General features: G+C 41.8%; 1 protein-coding gene across 2 annotated transcripts in view; it reads right to left on the bottom strand.

The window, feature by feature from the left end:
* The window catches only part of znf217 (zinc finger protein 217), a 31,474-nt gene extending 19,611 nt beyond the window's left edge, over positions 1-11,863 (bottom strand). For both annotated transcript variants that reach the window (XM_042098863.1, XM_042098862.1), the window contains exons 1-5: positions 11,648-11,863; positions 6,624-8,311; positions 5,647-5,763; positions 4,069-5,439; positions 822-948 (exon numbers count right to left, since the gene is read on the bottom strand). In XM_042098863.1, the coding sequence (XP_041954797.1) occupies positions 833-948; positions 4,069-5,439; positions 5,647-5,763; positions 6,624-7,962 (2,943 nt within the window). In that variant the 5' untranslated portion in view covers positions 7,963-8,311; positions 11,648-11,863 and the 3' untranslated portion in view covers positions 822-832. The remainder of the gene's footprint in view (positions 1-821; positions 949-4,068; positions 5,440-5,646; positions 5,764-6,623; positions 8,312-11,647) is intronic.
* Between the last annotated feature and the right edge of the window lie 4,020 nt (positions 11,864-15,883).

Genomic DNA, 15,883 nt, shown 5'->3' with positions numbered 1-15,883 from the left:
CACTGATTCACCATTTCCTGGCATTTTATGAGTTGCAAAATACTTATATTTTACCTTGTCGTTGTAAATACTTCTCACGACTTAAGTCTTTCCTGCTGTACTCGGTGCATGCACTTTTGTTTTGGAGCCGAAGGAGAAGTAACAGGCAAAGACTATCTCCAAAGAGCTATATCTACGAACCAGGTAATGTTTCTCGCAAGAAGATCCTGGTGGATGAGACCTGAAGTTTCAAGGCTGGTTTTCCGCTAACCAACTATGGTCTATGGCTATGCCAGGTAAACGATTCCACTATTACAGGTTTGTTTACCATCCTTTTTGGCTTCGAAGCTGTTGTATTAAGGTAAAAAACTTGCATAGTGCTGCTTTAACATTGCAGGTTGGGAATCCAAAATACTTAAAAGGTTCTCTAAGCGATGTTGGGTACTGTCACTTCTGTCTCTTTGTGTCTTCTATCTCGCTCCTCCCTCCCCATACCTCCTGTGCAACTGAAACTCTCCTGAACGCACATCTTGTCAGTGAATGGCTGGAAAAGTTTCATGTTATGTTTCATGGTCCAGGCTGCACCAGGCTGTTTTTGTTGCCGATTTTGGAGCCTGGGCTGTCTACAGAGACCGTTTTTTACAGTGTATTCAGGGGACAGGCAGCTAGTGGATTGTGAGATGTTTGCTGTATGCGACAAAACATTTTTTAGCTTAGAAACCGCGTGTCATCGCTTAGAGCACCTCTTGTAACACTATAAATTAATCACACAAAAAAAGACAACCATGTCCAGTTGGTACGCTATAAGAGAGTAGTGTACATTGTATGTACTGCTAACTCACCATGATGAGTGCTAGGAGTTCTTCTCTGAGGGTCGGCTGTGTTTGGGCTCCTGTCGGCCTGCCTGGGGAGGCTCTGGCCTCTGCAGCAGGCTACCAGAGTACTGAGGGTACAGCAAGGATCTGCCCACTATAAACAACAGAAGCAATAGTTAGTAGCAGAGTTGACTGTACAAAGACATGTTTTTCCCTTTTACAGTTGTTACTATGGGTGTGAGTGCTGTGCTGTAGGCAGCAATAATTGACGATGGAAAAAAAAAAAAAAAAAATCATGCTAAATAGTTATTTACAACCAATTTTTGTCACATACAGCAAACATCTCCTCACAATCTGCCTGTCCCCTGAATACACTGTAAAAAAACAGTCTCTGTAGACAGCCCAGGCATAAAAAAAAAAAAAAGTTTTGGTTTGGTTGGTTGTCAGTTGAGGCCATGGGTCGGTAGGGAATTTTTTTTTTTTCCCCCAGTGGCAGTAAGGGATAGGTAGAAAATCAGTCCCTCCAGGATTTCACAAGGTTTTTTGAGACTGTTACGGCCTAAAATGCCTGGATGGAAGTTGCGGTGTTTTTAGCTGTTTCTTGTGGAGAAATTGCAGGAGGAAGTGAAAATTGCAAAAATAGTTGTGATTTTTTTTTTTTTAATTTAGGGCAATTAAGGTTAGTAAGACCAAAATCACACTGATAATCTTGATGCTTATTAAAAAAGGATAATCAAAGGTAAACAGTAAGGATTACAGAAAATCAAAGTAGGCCTACTTTATTTGTGAAAATGCTTTGACTGAGGTAATTCACAAAGCAGTATAACCTTTCGTAGAACTGTCCAAAAAAGACAGTCACCTAAAGAGATGGCATCATGTCATATGTTTCAATACATTCATATATTTTGTAATTCATATTAAGTTCATATCTTTTTAATAATTCATAGTCTGTGGCCTGCATAATTACTAATAGCCAAGTAAGTATCTAGTAATTTCATATTGATTTAAACTATTTGACTACACTTCATGGTGTACGTCTAATTGACTGCCTGCCCCTTTAAGGACGTGAGAGTAGCCTAATTACATTTCTGAGTGGATTGGAAGGCTTGCGTCTCACTTAGCGCTTTCAGATATAACCTCAGGAGTACATGCGGAGGTTTGTCAAACGGAGGTCCTACCCTTCGGATGATTCAGATATGATGCTAACCTGCGGACCTAATACTGACCTTATACGGACGTATGTGGGAACGACATACACGCACATTACAAAATCTCTGTGTGGTTGTCGAGTGAGGGGTGGGGGCTTGTAGAGTTCACAAGATGCGAGATATGACGCAGAATATATGCGGCCGCTGCCTGTCACAGCTGCTTTTTGTTTACAAAGTGTAGCCTATGCATTATGTAAGCTAAAGAAGACTAATCTATTGTGCATAGGCTAATACTTGAAGTAGGCTAGTCAAGTAAGCAAACAGTATTTGTATGTGTGCTTCGAATAAACACATTTATCTGTTTTCAACGTTATGTACTAGAATTACTTGGCTATAGAACCCCACATCTGGTTTGCGTTGGAGAGAGAGCATGCACAAACTTTATGGTAGGCTACCAGCCAATTCAGTAGGCTAACTCAAGACTTCAAGGCCATCATACAACGTTTTTAAGCAATAAACAAAATACTAACATAACAGTGAAGTTGTTCTCTCTCCCTCTCCCCATGTGTCTATTGCTTTTACGTAAGGAGTTTGTAACAAAGTTGGCTTTTCTTCGTTTTCATTTTCTCTAGGCATATATGCTCAACAAATATCAGCGAGCTCAGCGAGGTATCAATGAACAGAAAACCGTGTTGGCTAACAATTTATTAAATACTCCTGTTATTGTCCTCCACGAAGTAGCTGTAGGCTACTGCCTTTTCAGCGCCTTCTGCTTATGGTGATTCAGTCTTTTGAATTTGTTTGGCCTTGCCATGCAGTTGTAGGCTACAACGTCTCTTGCCGTTCCCTTCATGTGTTCTATCAAAATGTTGTATGCCCTCATGGACAGTAGCTCCGTGATGTCTGCATCTTTCCAGGTCGGAGATTTTCTGGACAGCATTATGCCACTCCATCATAACACTGGCATTTAAGTCAGATTTAACCACATGGACGCACGAAAGTGTCGAATGTCTTCTATGTCATTAGTTAAAATAAATGTTTAAAAAAAAACAACTCGAATGAAATCAAATTTTTTTTTTTTATGCCCCAGGCTCTAAAAATGGTGTTCACGTTCAGGAGAGTTTCAGTTGTACGGGGGGGGGAGAGGGAGGGAGGGGCGAACTAGCTCTGTCTTGTTTGAACGTCAACAGAAGTGACGTTAGCCAGCATCGCTTAGATCAGGGGTTCCCAAACTTTTCCACGACAAGGCCCCCCAAATACCACTAGGTTCTGGCCAAGGACCCCCTTGATGCGTTATTAAACCCATCTACAATACTACGGCAAATGTAAAAATACATTAAGCTAATCCTAATAATTATTTTAGCCGCAAGCACTTTGCGATGGAGCATACAGTGTGTAAAAATTGCATTTGGGGCTTTCTGCTATATGAGAGCTATCATTCTACTATTATTCCCAGTCATTATCATGGAAAATATAATGTTCAGATATGTGACAAATTATTATAATGGCATTGTATAACAACCCTCATAATAATAGGTATATTTTACATTTTTCAAATGTATTTATTTGTTGCTTTTATTTTTCCTTCCAACTTGCTGAGGCCCCCCTGGCACCCCCTCGAGGCCCCCGGCCCCCACTTTGAAAACCACTGGCTTAGATTACCTTTAATGCATTAGCAAATGTTATTATTACTCGTGCTCAAACTGAGACCTCATGGTCCTTCAGGCAAAGCTCACAGAGCAGAGCTGTGTTACACTACGTTTAACTAGTCAGTATTTATTCAAATGCCTTTTGTGTTTACCTGAAACACTTTGTAATGAAAACAACTGTTTACAGAGCTAACTACTAACCCTAGTACAAAAACATGTGCCAGTTTATGAGGTTGCAAAAGCAACAGACCAAAACTCCAGTGTATAGAGCTCTATTCAGGTAAAAACTGTTTGAAAACTGATCAATTAAACATATATCTTTAGTACCGTAATTTCCCATACACAGGGGCAGTAAATATGGTATTACTATGGTTTTGTTTCTTTTAACTTGCATAAAACACAGTCTTGCAGCTTATACAAAATGTGGCTAATACACAGGAAATGACTGTATAACGTGTGTGATGCGCAGAGCTGTACCTGTGCCATGTGGGTTAGCAGGGCTGGGGTTGCTACGATACACTGAGGCCAGGTCACTGGGGCTGCTACGATACACTGAGGCCAGGTCACTGGGGCTGTAGGAGCGTAGCAGGCTGATCACGCTCCTGTCCGAGTCTCGAGGTGCTGTGCCCACAGAGGGGGCCATTTTGTTTCCTTGGCCAGCGGCGGAGGCTACGTTGCCCTGTGGCAGCACGCTGACCCTGGCCAGGTCTGGGGGCAGGTGATGAGAGTGCTCCTCTAGTGGCCGTCTGGCTCCAGGCAGATCGAACGCAGAGTCACACTGCTTAAGTCGCTTGGTGACAGGCTCGTCATAGTCTCTCTGTGGAAGCCGTGCAAACCTGCTGGACAGGCAGAGGCGCACTGCGTCAGAAGGCCACACCACACTGCCTTGAACCGAAGACAGTGCACTTCCCCTTTGACTCGCACCTCTGTCCCAATCCAGTAGCATCGCAACTTGCTTATTGCCAGCCACAGAGGATGATTCAGTGGGCCCCAGATCCAGTTTACCGGACACATGGCTGGGATGCGGAACGATCAACCTGGTGCCTTGTCTGTCCAGTTCTGGCTTTTTAAGAGAGGAGCATTTAGGCAGAGAATGAAAGGCTTTGTTAAGAAAGGGCTGGCTCTTCCCAACAGCTTTTGGAGGCTGAGCTGGAAGGGGTGGCGGAGATGAGGTCCTCCGAGGGTGCTTGCGGTCCACGGTGATCAGAGGGCTCACATCTCTTCCCTCAAGAGCCGGGGGGCATCCTGTGTGACGTTTCAGTTTTAGGGCAGTGCCAGAGCCTCTGCCCGCATGCCGCTTGCTCTGCTCCAGCTTCTCTTTGTGGACCAGCTTCCGGTGCATCAGAAGGACCTCCGGGTAGAGGGAGCTGAAGGGGCAGGACAGGCAGGTGTTGGTGGGCAGCTGGCTGCAAAGCTCAGAGGCAGACGCTACCGACACAGACACTTTCACAGACAAGTCCAGAGGGGATCCCCACTCCTCACCACCTTCAGCCTTCAGGGGTTCCTCATCTTTGTCTCCAGACTTCAAGGCTGTGATGACCTTTGACACCCTATCTGCTGGCTCGGCCTTTGCTTGTGGCACTGAGCTGCAGCTGGCCATGGTGCTTCGTTGACACAGGCCATCCCTGGTGTCAGGCTTAGCCTCCACAGCGCTGGGAACACTAGGGGAGAAGGACCTGTAGGAGGGCTCCTTCTCCTTGGTAATGGGTGTGGGGGTAGTGGAGGACACAGGGATGTTTGGGATCTCAGTGTAAGGCTTGTCCCTGTGGCGGCGGTCGAGATGGTACCTCAGGGAGGTCTTCTGTGCCGCTGCATAATCACAGTACTCACATTTATATGGCTTCTCACCTGAGGTGTGGAAAAAATGGGGCTTAACAATTGAATTCTTAAATTGTGAGGTTTTTTTGCTGTCAATAATTGTATCAACACAAATGTACAATCACTCACAACAAGTCACACGTTTAAAAATTAGACAGGTATACATTTAATACACATTCTACTTTAATTACAGACTTAGAATGCATTAACTGAATTAAGTGATACATTTGCACTCACCTGTATGTGTCCTGAGATGAATATTGAGGTAATAGTTGGAGCGAAAGGTCTTGCTGCAATACGTGCATGTACGTGACGGTGCAAGAATCTTCAGCTTCAACTTCTCGTCTTTTTTATCTAATATTGAGGAAAGGGAAATTATGACATTTGCAAAATTATGAGGAGCTCATTTCTTTTAAATGCTGTGCTGTGGCAAATCTACTCTCCCAAAGAGCATTTGAAGAGGAACTTGAAAACTAATATTCTATATTAGAGATTGTTAACTAGTGCACCCGTAGACCTGTCAAAAGGCCTTGGACATTTTGGTCAAATTTAAACTAGCTTTACTCTAGATGAACTATTTCCTGACATCCCTGTTAAGTGATGCTTTAATACAAGTAGCCAACAAGAAGACACTCTTTCACAGAGGAGGCTGTCAGACTTGTCTCTGCTTAGCTACTGTTTTGTAGTCAGGTGTGCTGGAAGGTCACAGTTGATCAAGATCTACAGGTTTGGGTTGCTTTTGATTTGGCACACCCATTCATGTTGCAAAACCTCAATCAGATCTAAGGTCAGGGTGTATAAATACTGGCAGCACTTCTGGTATAAAATCACAATAGGGGCATATCTTTAGTAGCTTGTTTCAAAGGAAAATACTGTAATATGTGTGTAAACATATTACATGTGTAGTGAGTGATGCATATGTTTATATATAAATAATACAGTGCATGCAGTTTTCTTAACACGTTCTACTGTGGATATAATTTCCATGAAAGACATATGATGGCTAACCTCACCTGTTGATTTTGGATGGCTTCAGCAACAAGGGTTTGTAAAGCCACCAGCTTACCTGAAAGGAGAGCATGCTCTAGATTGCCACCAGCTTACCTGAAAGGAGAGTATGCTCTGGATTGCCACCAGCTTACCTGAAAGGAGCTCTGGATTGCCACCAGCTTACCTGAAAGGAGAGTGTATGCTCTGGATTGCCACCAGCTTACCTGAAAGGAGCTCTGGATTGCCGTTCTCACAGACATCTTCTGCATACTCCTCCGTTCTGTCCAGTCCTGTGCTGTCAGCTGAGCCAGTGCTATAGGCCTTCCCATCCAATGAAGGGGTGGGGCTCTCGGCTCCGACCCGCTCTCTCTTGTGGATGCGAGAGTGCAACACCAGCTGGTGGTAAGTGCGGAAAGTCTTTCCACACTCCTGGCAGTGTGTGGGCTTGTCTTTCCTCAGGCTTTTCTGGTCTGGCTCTGGAGAAGGCGTCTCCGCTCCGCTGGGTTTGAGGTGGCCGTGAGGGCCATCTTTCCCAGCTCTCTCCTCTCTCCCACCTTGTCCAGAGCCCCATATTCGGCCGAGCTCCTCCTTGTCCGAGCAGGAATCCTCATTGTCGGATATGGAGTCCGGGCTGAGCTCTTTAGCCACGTTGACTCCGGTCATAATTTTCCCCTTGGTGGCCAGCTGCCAGGCCTGGTAGGTGTTGACAGGGTTGAGGGCAATTCCACGGCTGGCCCTCTGTTGCTCTAAGGTCTGAGCTGCTGGCTGCAGCTGGAACAGCCTCAGGAATGCATCTTGGCAGGTAGGGGTCTTTTCGCCATCTTCTGGACGCTGTTCACACGGCCCTTCCTCCCCTTCTTCACCAGACTCTAACTTGTGGCAATGTGCTCGGCTATGTTCAGTAAGTGCCTTCATGTCAGCAAAGAAAAATCCACAGATCATGCACAACCGGTAGCTTGACATCCCACTGGGCAGGGGTTGGTCCTGCACAACCCCATTGATAGTGACTGGACCCTCAGGGTCTTGGAGGGTTCGGCCACGAGCCTTACTGCCATGTGCACGCATATGGTTCTTGAGGAACCAGGGCTCCTTGAAGCGACGGCCACATATTGAACAACAGTAGCAGTAGCAGTCCTTATGGCGCTTCATATGAATCTCCAGCTCAGCTGCATCTACCACTTCCTGTCCACACACCACACAGCTAGGTGGCGCCTCCTCGAGATCAACTGGGCCGCTGACATTTTCTAGTCTGGGACGTGGCCGTTCGCCAGGGGTTCGGAACTCTGCCTCCACCCGTAAAACAGCTGGGCCAAACAGTGTGGTAGGGTGCTCGGACAATACATGTGGTCCCAAGTCTTCCTGCTGCTGAAAGCTTTGTTCACAAAACATACAGTCCACTGCTAGGGTGGCGCCTACTGGCTGGACATCATTTTTCTGTGCAAGACTGGCATGGGGTGTCATGCTGGAGCCGGCACCAGGCATACTGGCATTGCTGCTGCTGAGAAAGTCCTGTCCTAGTCCGTCAGGACTCTCCATAAATGGGATTAGTGGGTGAGTAGGCATCTTTCTGCAGCTCAGAAGTCAGACTCCAGATGTACGGCAGCTTGCCTGAATGCCTCTTCACCCCTACTTGACTGAAACAGTACTATCAAGGCCTTCCAGTGGCCAAGTATGGTCAAAGTAGGCAGATTTTGGATGGACGATAAATACTTTTGTCCACTTCAGTTAACAGCCATGTCAGAAAGTCAGTTTAACTGCTGCCAGGGAACTTGGAGCATAGAAGCTAGCCATGATGTTGTAAATGTGAAAAGCTGAAGCAATTCCACTTGATGTGAAGAAGGGCAAGTGTGTCAGCACTGGAGATCATCTGATTACTTGATGTTTCCCCTCGGTGTTATGTTTCCGCACTAGCCTGAAGACACACAGATATGTTGTGGTGAATACATGGAGAAAAGCCACGTTGATGAAAAGGAAAGCAAACATATAACAAAAAGTGCCTACATCAAATAATGATACATGTATGCATAACCCACAAACACATTTCTCTACTGTGTAGGGATCCTTCCCATGCTTTCAGAGAAGAAACCATACAATTTCACACAGTAGCAAGTAAAGAGAACGTATTTCAAGTTTCACTTTCTCATTGTTTTAAGTGGAGAGCTTCAGGAAATCAAACTGAAGAAAGCTAAAAGAAATTTCACTGAAATGAAGAAATGAAGAATTTCTCAGCCATTAGTGTGCCATCAAAGATCACCTCCAAGGTGCATGCCATGCAGGCAGGTTAAAGGTGTAGCCTAACCAAAACAAAAAAGTGGGTATATTACCAAATACTGCTTACTGCATACAGGCTTACCGCAAATACTATCTGGTAATAACTGAATACTTTAAAACATATTATCATGCAGAAAAAATTTTGAAACATGAAATAAACATCTGTCTGAAGCTATGGGCAAGGTGGAGCTGGACTAACGACATTCTTTAAAGCATGTCTAGGGGAGACTGCCATGTCTTGGTAAATGAGCCAATTTCTTGTTGTTATGAATTTGCTTTCACCCAGACACCAAAATACCCCTGCAGTGTGGCTTAAAATGTATCCCTCAGTAGTTCCACTTAAGCAACATACAGACAGACAGCTCTGTGAATAAGAGATCAGCAAGTCAAATTGAGCTCTGCAAATACTGAACTTCTGAAACAGTTCAGAATGAGTGCATGTGTTAGGTGGTTATTTTAAAATGCATTATTTTGTAATATATCCGGAAAGTTAGAAAGATAATAACATGCCAAAGTACTTCTACACTTCTGGTTTAATTTATTCCCAAAGCACATGCTCTCACTAAAGCATGGATAACGCAGTGTGATATAAAATTAAAGACAAAGAATAAAATCAAGTATGCTAGGCCAATACGCATGGCATTATTGACATTAACAAGAGATCTGCAAACAAAGACATTTCGCTACATACAGTTGAAACCAGAAGTTTACATACCCTGTACATACACATGCTAAAGTTGACTAAAAAGATGAAGGTAAAATCATCTTTTGGAAATTGATCTTAATGCCTTAATTAACAAAATGAAGAAAACCCCAACCTTTAAGGACAAATTTTCTTTGTGAATGAATAATGTATCGTAAATAAATAAATGTTCTTCCTAAAAAAAAAACAGGGGCCATACGTATACATACCCCTATGTTAAATTCCCATAGAGGCAGGCAAATTTTTCTTTTTAAAGGCCAGTTATTGCATCCTGATAAAAGTTCCCTTGGCCTTTGGAATTAAAAAAGCCCCACATCACATACCCTTCACCATACCTAGATATAGGCATGTTTTTTTTTTTTTTTTTTTAGTTAGCCGAATAGCTGGTTTGATTTGCATTGAGAGATGATCTTATGGAAAGTACCCCATGCCAATTGTGAGATATGGTGACGGGTATGTGATGATGTGGGGCTATTTTAATTCCAAAGGCCAAGGGAACTTTATCAGGATCCTGGATCCATGAAAAAAACTGGCCTTTAAAAATAAAAATGTGCCTGCCTCTATGGGAATTGAACATATGTTTTTTTTTTTTTTTGAGGAAGAACATTTATTTATTTACAATGCATTATTCATTCACAAAGAAAATTGGAGTCCTTAAAGATTTCAAAAAGATGTTTTTTATTCCTCTATTTAGTCAACTTGAGCATGTATGTAAACTTCTGGTTTCAACTGTATACAGAAGTTCGGAAGAGCTTCGTTTCCCGTGAATCGATGGATTTTGTTCAAGATACCACGTTTATGAGAACTTACACTTCCATGCAACAGGACAGTAGTGACGTTAACTTTCAGTTTTGTTAGCATATTATTAAATCATAATGCTGGGCGTCAAAGTCAAAATAACAACTCATCCACAGCATGATCTCCTAGAAACTTCTGTGATGATTTTGCATTTAACATATAGCCTATTATTCCTGAGACATATGCTAAAGGTAAAACATAAAATACGATTTCTTATGTGTAGGGCAGGCTACCTGATCATTCGTCTCCCTAATAGGTAGAACACACTACTATGAATTCACTTCCTGACACGTGCGTGAGACGTGTTTGGAAGACAAAAAAACGTTACTCGTCCACTTCTTCACCGGCTATTCTACATAGCCTACCCAACACGTTGACATTGGACTAATATATGTATATATATAGGCCTATATATATATATATAAATATCTACGCTGATAAACTGTAATGTAAACATGGTGAACGTTACAAGACAAATACCACCTTCAACAAAGTTAGTCAGGGACTTTGGTTTGGCATCAGTAGCTATACTATAAGAGGTGAAACGGGGCGTCCATAGACGAAATTATTTCACTTTATTTGTTTTTGCCAGTTAGTGCCACAGTACCCAACCGGTCTTTATTGCTTGCTTGTTTTTAAGACAACGCGCTGCAGTATCTGCCAAAGCGGAATTCTGGCATGTGGTCTACCAGAGAACCCACTTTTAGAACATGATGAGAAGCACTAATTCATCGGTTATTGGGTTAGCTACCTATCCTAGCATAGTTGGCAACGTAATTACTTAATACAATTAAGGCACCTGGTAGTAATCATATACATTTAAGACGATTAATTAACTATTCTAATAAAACTAAGACACTAATTTGATTTAGAATTCTATTTCATAAAATAGAGTAGCCGACACCAACAGGACCAATAGGTTTACCAGTATACCTGTCTTTCTTTCTTCCAGGGACACAGGCAAGAGTTTCTTTTTAGCTAACGTTACACTTGCCCAATAACGTTAACCTATTCAGCTGGATGAGGCTGACTTCAAGAGAAAACGGGCTCGTTCGTTCTATCAATTACAATAAGTTAATGTTGGTCTGCAACGGCTCAAGCTCATGCTTATTGTACAATAACGTTATACGTTTAAGCACTTCCATAGCAAACTTTTCTGTTGTTTTGAGGCCGGTAACGTTAGAATAGCGAGCTAAGCCTATCTACTATCTTTGGCTAAGCCATAGTTAGGTAGGTGCATGAAAAGGGCATTCAACAAACAGTTCCTGCTTTGAGTGCAGAACAGAAGAGCTATAAAGTTCCACATCAGTTTCCATTCAAGTTGATATTAACAAGATTAATGGAGACATTTCACATAATTGAAATTATACATAACGAACAACAGTACTAATTTACAGTGAATTAAGCAACTCTGTAAGTAAGACACACGTTAACGATAAAAAAAATTAGTGTATCTAACAAAATGGGGAAACTTACCCGAAACCATCGTATTTATGAAAGTAACGGGATTGACAGCAATCTAGTAGTCACTTAATAAGTAGCCCAACCTTAACTTTATCATGTCCGCTGTAATGTTCTGGTTAGCTAAGTTAGCCAATTGTTAGCCAGCCAGATTGCTTGCATTCAATGTTTGCAAATCTCACACTATGCAGCTGTTGTACTGAGCGCGCTCATTCAGTATATCTTTGCGCGTTCACGACACAACAGTAGCCTAGTCACGTGGGGATGGGCACTTCTAAATCAACTTTTTGAGAAGTTTGATGATGTCGTAGGCCTAAATGGCAATGACCTTAATCAATGCACTAGATAAACGGTTTGTCTTGCAGTGCTATGATGATTTCATCAAATAGCCTCAGTGGTGCTAAAATTAAGTCTATAGTCTAGCCTAGGCTACTTTACCAGACTGTCCCAAAAAGGGCAAAAGAGATGTTGTATATATATATATATATATATATATATATATATATATATATATATATATATATATTAGGCCTATACCGACATTTTAATAATCCCTCCCTTTGTTTCAGTGGCATGTGGGATCAATCTTCAGACTTCAATTTCCGATTTAGGCCTACTACGACATGATAGCCTGTAACAAGACATGTCATTGCATGTTGGCAGATTCTTTACAGCTTTGCAGGGTAACGAACGTGGAAACTAACAAGTTCATTATTTCTCTTGTTTGTCTCTTATCATCCTATGAATTTCAGATCAACTGACAGGATGTAGGCTAGTAGCCTACATTGGAGAGAATGACATACCTTCTGCAGCTCTCTGTTTAAGTTGGAAAGCTGGGGGAGGGGAGAGCCTACACTTCACACCGACCAATGGTCTTCTGCAATGCATTAATTTTAGTGATCAAGCCTCTCCTAGCCAGTTTAACAGTTGAGCTGCCTTTTCTTTAATTGGTCTACTGCCCAAGTTGAAACAGGCAAGGCATAGACTATTTATCAAGCACCACTATAGCCTACTTGAATATCATGTAGGCCTATATTCATCTTAAAATAAATAATTTTCTACCCTACTATGACCAAAGCCTGACATTGTATTTATTCCTGGAAATATTTGAAGAATGCTTAGAATATATCAGTCTATGGGCCAATGGTGAATCTTTGATGGCCTGGTCTATGCCAACTATCCATTTGTTGATACTATACAAATTGTTTTATTCAAAAAAGCAAAACTCAGTGAAGCACCTTTCCTCTTTTATCATGCATGTCAATATAGCACCCTGCCTACGCCCTTCCCCCACACTAACACCCACACCCAACTCTTACAACACAGCTTTGTGTTTCTTCAGACAATCCCTGGAAACTTTTATTTTGTCCTTCACATGTAGGGTGTTGTCTACTGGTCTATAGCTGTAAGAAACAACTGTTCATTGGTCATAAAAAAGATGATGGAAAAAAAGATGAAATGTTGTGCTTTATGTTCCCAGTTTAGTCATGCTAACCGAAAAGGTTTCATCATCACACTACATCTTTTGGAGGATATCCTGAGAAGGAAATCCCTCTAGTTCTTCTGTTTCATTAAAAAAAGGTTTACTTATAGCCTCTGTCAAACTCAGGTGATAACATAGCCTTTCTTGCTGCATGGTTAAAGACCGATGCTCTTGTAACATTTTATTGTTTTATCCATTTTGGTAAAATATTGTAGTGTAATGACAGTTCTCATGCATAAATGAAACTAGCACTAAAACAAAACTTAAGTAAAGGAACAGACACTTGTGTTTGTAAATGTGCGTTTTCAGTGTCTCATGTAACAAGTCATTATCACGGTGTGTTTTTTAACATTAGAGAAATAGTGTACTTTCCATAAAGTAGATTTTGGATTTGAGACTCTAGATCAGGGGTTCCCAAACTTTTCCACGACAAGGCCCCCCAAATACCACTAGGTTCTGGCCAAGGACCCCCTTATTCAACCCATCGACAATACTACGGCAAATGTAAAAATACATTAAGCTAATCCTAATAATTATTTTAGCCACAAACACTTCACGATGGAGCATACAGTGCGTAACATTTTTATTTGGGGCTTTCTGCTATATGAGAGCTATCACGACTATTATTCCCAGTCATTATCATGGAAAATATAATGTTCAGATATGCGTCACATTATTATAATGGCATTGTATAACAACCCTCATAGTAATAGGTATATTTGAAATTTTTCAAATTTGTTGCTTTTGTTTTCCCCTCCAACTTGCTGAGGCCCCCCTGGCACCCTCTCGCGGCCCCGGCCCCCACTTTGAAAACCACTGCTCTAGATCATGGAAGTTGAAAGTTAAGACATTTTCATAGAGTATAGCCTTAGACAAGAGAAGGCATGTCAACATAATGCTACGCAAGAAGATATGGGCCTATATATTAATAATTTCAATTGCCTCTTTAAATCACCGTTAGACCATGGCCTCTCATTTTGTCTGCATTCATAGTTTATTATGAATGATGCCTGAAAGGGATATCTCAAACTGAGTTGGTCTCCAGAGAGAGGACTCTCCGTTTGTCCACCCAGCTGCCTGCAGTGAGAGAGTGAACAAACCAGCACAGACTACAGTCAGCAGGCCTCTGCCCTGCCAGCCTCAGTAGCGGACTGGACCCCAGCCATACAGGCTCCGTCTGCTGGGACAATGCACTTTGGTGATGGCAGGATAAAGGCAATAAGAACTCTTTCTCTAGTGCATTTTCTCTTCAGTCCTCCAGATAATTCATTTACAATTTTGTCCATACTCTGACGTCACATGTTCTGAAAATGTGAAGCAATAGTGTTGGAATCAAAACTGACACATGGACACACATATACATAAGAAGTAGCCTAATAGCTTTACTTAGTCTCTGAAAATGGCTCTTAAATTCTTCAAACAAAATCAAAGTTGGCAAAATGTACTTGTTAAACAATTAGGCAGGCCCTTTGATGATTAAAGTGAAAACATAAATGCTATACGTGTCTGTTGATGACTGAGGTGAAACTCCAGTTACAATCTTATAAAAAAGATGATCTGGCCCCATATCTTACTATTGTTAAATTTGCTTTGCTTCAGGCATATTGTGAATCAAAGCAGGGCATGTGACTTTTAGAGGCCTCCCACTCTTCTCCTATTGTTCTGCTATGACAAAGGACAGGCAAGCCACTGTTGATTTGGTCTGCCATTATTAGGCTACCTCTGAGGAGGCTGGACCCAGCCTGTGATAAAGCAACAGGCCAGCAACAGCTGCTGCTTTATCAAAAAGAAAACAACTTTGTTTGTCATTGAGGAGCTTATGAATGAATGCTGGAAATTTCACTCTGAGTTGAAGTACCTGTGAATGCCTGAAAACTGGAGATGGGAGTATAGTATTGTTTGCATTTTTATTATTCAGTGGTTTTGGCTCCTGAATAGCTTAGGCTGCAGACTGACATCAATAAACAAAATTGTACTAAATAGTTAAGCGTAATTTGTGGTTGTCAAATTACCAGACCATTTGACTGTCAAATCAGTGAGAGACAATGAGCAGCTCATTACACTTTGCCATGAAATGCAATTGGCTGTATGGAAACACAAAAACACCTTTGTCCATATCATGTGTGGCATTCATGTTTCTGATGACCAAGACATTCTTAAATCTAGGAGATGATGCAGGTTATGGACTGATTGATAATTGATTAGATTAATTAAAATCTACCACCCAACTCAAATATTTGCTTTGCATGCTGACAAATATATTACACAGTATATAAATGTGATATGTTTAAATATGTTTTTATGTTAGCATACTATTCATGTTCACTATTCATTGCTCTACTGTTGTTCTCTATGGAAATGGACATTAATTAGGCTTCTAGAGCACAAACATCTAATTTTAGGTTGTGTATATGTGTGTAAGCAAGGACATCCTAAACCCCCTTCACATCACAGCAGTATCACTCTTATAGTTGTGGAAGCATATATATAATCCCCCCCCCCCCCCCCCCCCACACACACACACACTCTTCTCTCTGCCTCCCCTAAACTCCAGCTCCCTTCCCAAGGGCTTCCAACACACATCAGTTCTGACAGCAGGCCTTCCACCCCCTATGTCTTTGGCCCTAATGCATATGCATGCACACACACACAAATAAGATGAAGTCACTGCTGAAATTGGAGCTACTGATTCGGTTTATAAACACCGGCTTTACAGTGATTTAAATATAATATAGATTTCATGTGAGCTTTAAAGTTAAGTGAACCCC

Source organism: Alosa sapidissima, chromosome 7 (assembly GCF_018492685.1).
Source record: "Alosa sapidissima isolate fAloSap1 chromosome 7, fAloSap1.pri, whole genome shotgun sequence".
Classification (NCBI taxonomy): Eukaryota; Metazoa; Chordata; class Actinopteri; order Clupeiformes; family Clupeidae; genus Alosa; species Alosa sapidissima.
Note: the sequence above shows the minus strand (reverse complement) of the source record. Positions and strands in the feature narration are given on the sequence as shown.